The following is a 9,805-nucleotide window of genomic DNA, read 5'->3' as shown; positions in this document are numbered from 1 at the left end:
TCTGGTAGTACAGTACTCACTATAGAGTCTATTATAGGAGACATGAAGTACAGTACTCACTATAGAGTCTATTATAGGAGACATGAAGTACAGTACTCACTATAGAGTCTATTATAGGAGACATGAAGTACAGTACTCACTATAGAGGGTCTGTAGGAGTGTGACCAGAGTCAACAGAAAGCAGAGCAAGGAGAAGTAATAATCCAGCTGCCTGTGACACCAGCCTGAGACAGACAGGAAGAGTACAAACTATCATCATAAAGCAATGCAATAAACAGTGTTGTCCTCATCTCAACCCAACACTACAGGAGTTTATGTCATTACAGAGGAGTTGAACTATTCAGTGAAATCATATGATATTCATAGGACCTGCAATACTCTTGGCCCTCCATGGTAAATACTTAGATACGACTCCTATAAGAAATAAGCTAAAGAATCAAAAACATAATGATTACATATTATATTCCATTCCTGTCACCCCAGAGAGATGCCTTTCATTCTAGCCACTGCAGGCATTTAACTTCATGATAGATTATAAACAGACGTGCTTTTCAATTATGGTGACATTTAAAACGTTTCTAAAATGCTGAATGTGTGTAATATCAGATCTAAATAGAAAATAGAGACCAGACTTGTTGGATGCTGGCTGTTGTTTTGGCTCCATAGTGGCATCCATCAGGTTCTAGAAAAGTTTAGATTTCATTAGAAACAAAACATTTAACTCATAAATGTCACCAAATTATACTAGCGATACTGTTAGGAGATGCTGTCTCTACTCACATAGTTAGCTGTTCTATATGGTCTCTGTAGGGCAGAGGAGAGAATTAAACATAAAGTCTGTTCAGAATGAAGCAATTATTCCATTTAAAGCTCTTCCATCAAGGCAGAAACGTGCTGTTTCTGGCAAGGCAAGTGAAACACATGTTACACTTCAGGTTTGATGCTGTGAAGTCTGCCAGTAGAGGTACAGTAGGACAATGTCTATTTCATCTGAATATTATGAGTGATACTGTACTGTAGTTCTGCTGTAGCTTCATTTAAAGCAGCTCTATGTCTGATAAGCAAGTGCAGAGTAGTTTTACACCAGATGAAGGCCTCCACTACATGTTGTGATTCTGTTGTTCATCACATCTCATGCTGTACACAGTTTTAATTTCTTACATTTTTATACGAAATGCTCTCCATGCAACAGTGTTGATTTTGACAGCAAATTTAGTTTTATTCTTTTGAATAAAATTCCATTTAGTTTTAATCATATTTTAGTCATCTGAAATGTTTTAGTTTTTGTCTAGTTTTAGTCGACTAAATATCATAAGATTATAGTCGACTAAATCTACAGTTGATTTAGTCGACTAAAATGTATTTCGCCGGTGCCTTGATGGCGTCATAATGGCTGATTTATGATCTACAAGCTCTCAACGTGTCGCAGCGCGACACGTTGTGAGCTTGTAGATCTGCTATTTTCAGAGCGCGACACCCGAGCCCAACCAAACATAAAATGACTTGTCTTTTAGTTCTACTGGATTTCTAACATTTTAGTCTAACTAACATTCTAGTTTTTATTTGTTGACAAAACTGTCAACATATTCAGTCTTAGTTTTAGTCATCATAGCTTCGTTTTTATTTCGTTTTTATTTCGTTTTCGTCAGTGAAAACTTTTCGTCATAGTTTTTGTCGACGAAATCAACACTGCCATGCAATGGTGGACACATGCACAGGGGTCAGCCAACGTTCATCTTCTGTCTTGTAGCTTATGAGGATTAATGTAACTCTATGTTTTCCGCTCAGTAAAATACTTGCCGCTAATAAATCACAGGTACGTACAGTGTTACTGCTATCAGTTATTGTTTATTAGCTTGGTGTTTGTCTTGCTGCTGTTTCTGCATATCAGACGGATGACTGGGTGTTAGGCTTAGTCCTGTCTTCACCACTGTTCTGCTCCAGTTGTGACTTAAGGACAGTGGCAGCGGTTTAGTAATAGTTATTATAAAGAACCCATACAGTAGATGGTTATTAGTCCTCCAGGAGGTATTGTCTATGATATTAAGCTTAATTAATGATTAATAGCAGAGTTGTGATCAAGGCACTGTTATGCAAGCCATGATCTAAGAAAAGACCACACTAACCACACCCTGTCCACACACACATTCATAAACTGTACATGAAACAAACATTGTTTGTGTGAGGAAGGCAGAGGATACAATGAGGGGTACAATACCACTTATTAAAGCTGCTATTATTATTATTATTCACCATATGAAGTGTTTCCATAACCATTAGCTTCATTTACAACCAAGCATACTGTATGCTATGAGGACATCTACTGGGCAAAGTGTGTTATTATATCCAGAACAATTAGCCAATGCTGCTGTGGAATGAGTCTCTAATAAGCTAACTCTCTGCTACTCTATAAATATGGTCCATTGCAGCATTAAAATAACTGCTTCCTTTTTTATTAAGGTCTGCTTTATTTAACTACGGGACACAGCAAAGTAACAACATATGTTTATAATAATGGACAGGTCATCATGTCAGTTCCTGTAGTCCAGACTGCATTGCCACCAAAGAATGAATGAAAAACATGTTTTAATTAGGATTGTGCAGGTTCTACAAATGTACTTTCAAATGATGTTCTGCTTACTTACATTTACATTTTTCAACATGGAAATGATTATGACGATTATGCAAAAATAATTGTGTTTAGACGATTATGTAATAATTGTGACAAGCCTCGTCGCCACTACTGATTTCTAACCCTTTACTGTCATTTTTAATAAGATTAAAGAGAATTAGGTCAAACTAGCAGGTTCAGAGGCATCTGCCATAAAACCCTATTATTCTCTGATATTTTCATAAAAGCAAAGGTTAAATTCTCAATCTGAAATGTCTTGCAGACTGCTTAGCTGTTTGTAGAACAAGCTCACACGTTGTGAGCTTGTAGATCTGCTATTGTCGATGAAGTTTGACACAGTTTTTACGTTTGGCATTGTAAGCATATTTTGATACCAATACCACAATGTAGGCATTTAGCAGACCATAACTTTATACTTTTACTCAAGTAAGATTTTGAATGCAGGTGTCATGCTGACAGACCGCTTATTCATTTGTATTATAGCTTTTTGATTCCTTTTCATTTTGTGTGTTTGCTTTTCTTTCACCCCATGAATTCAAGTCTCCATGGGGTGACTAGTCCATAGGAAAAAAAATCATTTTGGGGGTGAACTAAATCTTTAATGTCTGACTGTACCGCATGCTGTTTACATTTCTGACTAATAAAGCATTCAAACAATCAATTAAACAAGGCTTTATTTTAGTGCCTGTAACTGTACAAACTGGTAGCAGTGACCTGGTGGTGACGGTGCTGTACCCCACCCCCCTCAGGGCCCAGGCAGCCAGGCCCTGCATCCTGTTCTTTGATGAGTTTGACTCGCTGGCCCCCAGGAGGGGTCATGACAACACGGGGGTGACGGACCGCGTGGTCAACCAGCTCCTCACACAGCTGGACGGGGTGGAGGGTCTGCAAGGTACTGTAACACCAGTGGTTCTCAAACTCTTTCATGTCAAGGACCCCCAAAATGATATTTTTTCTTTTTTTTTGGGCTACTATCTCAAAATTTTCAAAAATAGCAGATCTACAAGCTCATAGCGCGGCACTCGGTGCCGAGCTTGTAGATCAAACAGGGACAAAAAATTGGACGTTAAAATGTGGGTCCGCCGCGACCCAATAATGGGTAAACCCACTGTTTCCCAACCCATGGTTTGGGAAACAGTGTATTAACTAGCTGAGCCACTAGGCATCCCCAGTAATACCTATATATATATATATATATATATATATATATATATATATATATTTTTTTTTAAAGATGATTTTTTTGGGCTCTTATGCCTTTATTGATAGGATAGTAGTCTGACAGGAAATGGGTAGAGAGATGGGGAGTGACATGCAGCAAAAGGCCGTCGGGATTGGGACTCGAACCCGCGACATGCTATCAGGCTACTTTGGTGCCTGGACCGGACCGCTACGCCAGCGGTCCAGGCCACAATACAGATAATTTGAGTGAAATATTTGTGTTGTGTTTTGCTATCAGGTGTGTATGTGCTCGCAGCCAGCAGTGGACCAGACCTGATAGACCCGGCCCTGCTGAGACCTGGTAGACTGGACAAGTCCCTCTACTGCCCTCCCCAGGACCTGGTCTGTACTGTTTAATATCATACACCCACTCATAATGATCACTGTTTTACACACTAATATTTCAACCATTTAACATGCTTATTATATCGTTGTTGTCGGGCAGAAACCTCTTATCATCCATTATTTTAACACCCTACTTGATCTGTACTACAGCGTCACACAAAACGCGTTCTGAGCTCGTAGATCTGCTACTTTTGATGCTTTTGAATGTGAATCCTGAAAAGTAACAGTTTTGGACATAATGATGAAGTTTCCACCCGACAGAAACATAGAAACCATGTAAGGTCACACAGTGATTCACAAAGACAAAACAGTTGGTATAGTAGAACACTTTTAAAAAGTAGGTGGAAGACAACTTAAAACATAATGAACCCTTTATACTTAGTCGACCGCTGTCCCCCAGGACTTCCCCTGTACACCACATCTCTTTGCCCAAGCTATAGCCCATCTATAAGTTCACAACGAGACGCATCGCGACGCCTAACAAGCTTTGTGAGCCTATAGATCTTATATAGATTGTAGATCATGAGTTTATAGATTGTTGTGAGCTTATAGATCAGCAACTGTTCGCGCCTCCCAGAATAAGCTCTATGCACAGCAGCCATTTTGGAGAGAAATTGGGCCTCTTCCTTACTTCCTTCACAGGTGTTACCCAATGATACTAATGAAGGCTCTGTTCCATTCTGGTCAAACAGAGTCAGGGTGCTGATATACCCATTTCCCTTCATGGTTTTGAGGTCTGGGGTCCACTTGATAACACAAACGTAAAAAAACACCAAGCTTAGACTTCATGTGTAGAAGAGTAGCTCAGACCCCATCAAGATCAAAAGCCAAATACAAGAGGAAAAGGGTGCAATTTGTTTTTAGTAGCCTACTTTTGAGGACGTGAAACTTGCTTAATTTATATGGTCTAAATGAAATTCAAAAGCTCAGAATAATGTTTATGTGATTAATGAGGCACCAGGAAGCTGCAAGGATTTCAGATTTTCGAGGATATATCTATATACTTTGTAAGAATACTTGGTTTAACTGAAGTGACCCAGCTCAGTACTGTATACATCTGTGATGCAGTTTTTAGCTTTTTCCAATGTATTGTGTTTTAGAGCTGAGACTGATGCTACTGGGGAGGACAGGAGCTGGGTGTGCAGCAGGAAACACCATCCTGGGCAGGGAGGAGTTTGGTGCTGAGACCAGCTCCTCTGAACTGAGTAGGAGGAGAGTGGGGAAGGTGTGTGGGAGACAGCTGGTGCTGGTGGATGCTACAGTCTTCTCTGTACACTCTCTAGAGGAGAAGTGGATGGATGTGAGATCCTGCCTCAATCTGTCTGCTCCAGGTCCCCATGCCTTCCTCCTGGTCCTACCAGCAGAGCTTTCTGCAGGAGAGGTGAGTGGCATGATGGAGAAGATGCAGGAGGTGTTTGGAGAGAGCTGCTGGGAACACAGCATCGTCATCTTCATCCATGAGGGCATCATGAAAGACCAGAGTGTTCAGGAATTTCTCAAAGCAGGCAGTCAGGAACATCAGAAGCTTGTAGAGAAATGTGGGAATAGATGTCACCTCCTCAATGTTAAGGACAGCAGCCACACTGGTCAGGTTTCACAGCTGCTGGAGAAGATAGAGAGCATGGTGGCACGAAACACGGAGAGCTTCTACAGCACTAAGACCTACCAGGAGGCAGAGGCCCTCGTTGAGAAGATTCAGAGGGACCTGGAGGAGAGGAGACACATGGAGGAGCAGGAGATGAGGGAGAGGTTTGAGAAGGAGCTGAAGGTGTCAGGATCTGTCTTGTACTTTTATTATGTAGTAATGTCCTAGTGTTTCCTGTTTAGCCTAGTTAGTGTTTCCTGTCTTGTCTCTCCTCCCTGTGATTACTTGTTTCTCCACCTGTGTCCTGTTAGTCTCCCAGCCAATCCCTGTGTTGATTGTAGTTATGTTTCACCTGTGTCTTGTTAGTCTGTGTCTATTTAAACCTCCCTGTGTTCAGTGTTCCCTTGTCAGATTATAGTTGTTGTCATGTTGTGTCCTGCCTTGTATGTCCTGCTGTATTGACAACTTATATTCAAAGTTTGATAATAAATCATCATTGAACTTGATCTATCTGCCTGCCTGCCTGGTTCTACACTTGGGTCCAAACACTTGTCTCACATCGTGACAGTATAATCTGACCAAATGGACCCAGCAGAACAGAGACTTTTTCAGCAAAGAGTGGAGGAGTTTGACCGTGTGGTGGCCTGCCTCATTACTTCTCCTCCCAACCAGCATGCTGAAATGGAACGGAGCATTTCGGATCAGAAGCAATGGTTCAGCCAGAGACCTTGGGTCAGCCATTTTGTTCCTCATTTGAACATTGTCCAGGAAAGGCTAAAGGCCTATCTCCAGTCCAGCTCTGTCTCCCCTGCTTCCCAGCCTGCTCCTCCTGTCAGGATCGGGGCCCTGAACCTGCAACCTGCCAGCCCCAATTCTGCCCCACAGAAGATCCAGCCCATGGACTTGATGAGCTATATCCAGAGCAGGGTCAAAGTCCCTGTTTATTCTGACCCAGATTCAGATGATGACCCATACCTAGGCACCAGCCTGGCTCTGGGAGGTCCAAGTGGGGTAGGTGACCAGAACATCGTCCTGGGTCGTGTTTCCAATTCTGCCAGTGCCCAGTTGAAGCCTCGTAAGAGGTCTGGTCGCCGCCGCTCCCGTCGCCACCGGCGCACCCAATTGCCCAGCGATACAGAGTCACCCCCGCCCAGCGACGACGAGACGCTGCTACTGCCCAGCGCCAGAGAGGCTCAGCCGCCGCCCAGCAGCGTCACAGAGGCTCAGCCGCCGCCCAGCAGCGTCACAGAGGCTTCGCCGCTGCAGCTCAGCGCAGCAGAGGCTTCGCCGCCGCAGCTCAGCGCCGCAGAGGCTTCGCCGCCGCAGCTCAGCGCCGCAGAGGCTTCGCCGCCGCAGCTCAGCGCCGCAGAGGCTTCGCCGCCACAGCTCAGCGCCGCAGAGGCTTCGCCGCCGCAGCTCAGCGCCGCAGAGGTCCCGCCGCCGCAGCTCAGCGCCGCAGAGGTCCCGCCGCCGCAGCTCAGCGCCGCAGAGGCTTTGCCGCCGCAGCTCTGCGCCACAGAGGCCACGCCGCCGCAGTTCAGCGCCACAGAGGCCACGTCGCAGCAGCTCGCCGCCACTAAGGCTCCGCCATCGAAGCTCAGCACCATAGAGGCGCCGCCGCAGCGTGCCGCCACTAAAGCTCCGCCGCCGCAGCTCAGCACTACAGAGGCTCCGCTACAGCAGCTCAGTGCCACTGAGGCTCCGCTGCCGCCTTCTGCTCCACCTGAACCCCTGTCAGCTTTCTCAGCTGACAAACCTGACCAATCTGAACATTATGAACTTCCACCGGCACTCCAGAGGTCAGTCTTCGCCCCAGTCTCACCGCCCATCAACCCTTTTGTTCCCCGGGTCTCAGGGCCTCAGTTTCCACAGACTGTTACCTCTCCCCAGCCCCCTCTGCTCGGCTCTGGAGCTCCATGCCCCAGAGGTTCGGTTGGACCACAAACCAACCCGTTGACTGGTCTTCCGATCTGTATGTCTGCCTGTCTCTCTGTTTGTATGTCTGCTAGCGTGTATGCCAGTCTTCTTGTGCGTTTGTCTACTCCCCAGTCCTCTAACCTGTTTACCCCCCTGTTATGTCAGACTGCCTGTTTGTCCGCCTGTTTGGCTGTCTGTCAGTTAGTTTGTTTGTCTCTTGGTTTGTCTCAGTTTGTGCCTGTCTGTATGTCTGTGTGCTTATCTGTGTGTCTTCCCACCTGCTTTTCTGTGTGATTCCTTGTCTTGCCCTGCCCCAAGCCAATCAGTGTTTTCTTTGTCCTGCCCAAAGCCAGTCCAGTGTTTTGTCCGAACTTGTCCTACCAGTCCAATGTTGAGTTCTGTGTCCCTCCTTTCCGACTCCCCTCCACCCACCCTGTTTGGTGTTTTGACAATGTTTTTTTTTGGATGTCTGGAATCCATCCCTTGAGGGGGGGTACTGTCAGGATCTGTCTTGTACTTTTATTATGTAGTAATGTCCTAGTGTTTCCTGTTTAGCCTAGTTAGTGTTTCCTGTCTTGTCTCTCCTCCCTGTGATTACTTGTTTCTCCACCTGTGTCCTGTTAGTCTCCCAGCCAATCCCTGTGTTGATTGTAGTTATGTTTCACCTGTGTCTTGTTAGTCTGTGTCTATTTAAACCTCCCTGTGTTCAGTGTTCCCTTGTCAGATTATAGTTGTTGTCATGTTGTGTCCTGCCTTGTATGTCCTGCTGTATTGACAACTTATATTCAAAGTTTGATAATAAATCATCATTGAACTTGATCTATCTGCCTGCCTGCCTGGTTCTACACTTGGGTCCAAACACTTGTCTCACATCGTGACAGAAGGACTCTCTGAGGAAGATGGAGGGATCCATCCAAGAGCTTGTGGGAGACATCAGGAAGATCGACCATCGAATAAGTGAACTAGAGAGACAAATGAGGGAGGAGAGGGATGAAGAGAAGAAAAGACAGCTGGAAGAGGAGCAGAGGAGGGAGTCTGAGAGAAGAGAGGAGATGCAGAGAAAGCTGGATAGGTTTAGAGCAGAGAGAGAGAATGAGAGGAGAGAGAGGGAAGAGAGACACATGCAGGCCATAGAGGAGCTGAGAGAGACCTACAAAGCAATTCTGATGAAGGTTCTTCTGCCTGAGATCCAGTGGAACATCATGATCTTAATCACAAAGATGCAGAGAGAGTTTAACAGACAGCTGGGGGAGAAGAACATAGAGATGACAACACTGAGACAAACATTAAAGGAAAGCCACATCCTTAATTCAGTGCTGGAGGAGGTGTATCACAACTCACTGGAAAAACACCTGAACTTACTGGAAAACCTGCCATCAGAACGTGAAGGGAGTACACATGAGGGGGGAAGAGAGGAGAGCAGATGCTGCTCAATTTTTAGCTGCTGTACAGAACAGTCAGCCTATGTCAGTTTGGAAGAGCAAAATGAAATGTGAAATTGTATTATCTTTTAAACGGTCCACCTACAAAAAGGTTATTGGTAACAGACATTGATCACCACTGTTTGCTTATAATACCAGTATGTTAAAAAATGTACCATGGTGGTATGAGTAGATATAATATATCTACTTGGCAACTTGATATGTGTAACATATGTGCAACATTATTTTTATCTAAGTATTATGTAATATATGATTACATACTATATACAATCATGGACTACTGCAACTCCCTCCTTGCTGGCGCTCCGGCATCTGCCATCAGACCTCTGGAGCTTGTTCAGAAAGCTGCGGCTCGTCTGGTGTTCAACTGCCCCAAGTTCTCCCACACAACTATCCTTCTCCGTTCTCTACACTGGCTCCCCGTAGCGGCTCACATCCAGTTTAAAACCCTGGTGCTAGCCTATAGGGCAGTGAAAGGAACCTTCTTACCTCCGGGCTATGGTCGATGCTTACACCCCTGCCCGACCACTTAGGTCTGCCACCTCGGGGCGACTGATTGCCTCGTCGCTCAAGGACGATCTACACGGTCACAACCTTTTTCTGTTCTGGCCCCACAGTGGTGGAATGAACTCCCCACTGATGTCAGGACAGCAGAGTCACTGC

General features: G+C 44.9%; 1 protein-coding gene across 1 annotated transcript; it reads left to right on the top strand.

The window, feature by feature from the left end:
* Nucleotides 1–921: 921 nt before the first annotated feature.
* LOC308095445 (uncharacterized protein) lies at nucleotides 922–9,372 on the top strand (the record flags this gene model as incomplete). The annotated part of the gene is made up of 5 exons (XM_080442504.1): nucleotides 922–964; nucleotides 3,315–3,524; nucleotides 4,092–4,154; nucleotides 5,299–5,966; nucleotides 8,585–9,372. The coding sequence occupies 5 exons, from the start codon at nucleotides 922–924 to the stop codon at nucleotides 9,194–9,196; spliced, it is 1,596 nt and encodes a 531-aa protein (XP_080298630.1). The 3' UTR covers nucleotides 9,197–9,372.
* Between the last annotated feature and the right edge of the window lie 433 nt (nucleotides 9,373–9,805).

The sequence above is a fragment of the Gymnoscopelus braueri genome (assembly GCF_963280865.1).
Source record: "Gymnoscopelus braueri genome assembly, chromosome: 11".
Taxonomy (NCBI): Eukaryota; Metazoa; Chordata; class Actinopteri; order Myctophiformes; family Myctophidae; genus Gymnoscopelus; species Gymnoscopelus braueri.
The sequence above is the reverse complement of the archived record's forward strand: the minus strand, read 5'-3'. Positions and strand labels throughout refer to the sequence as shown.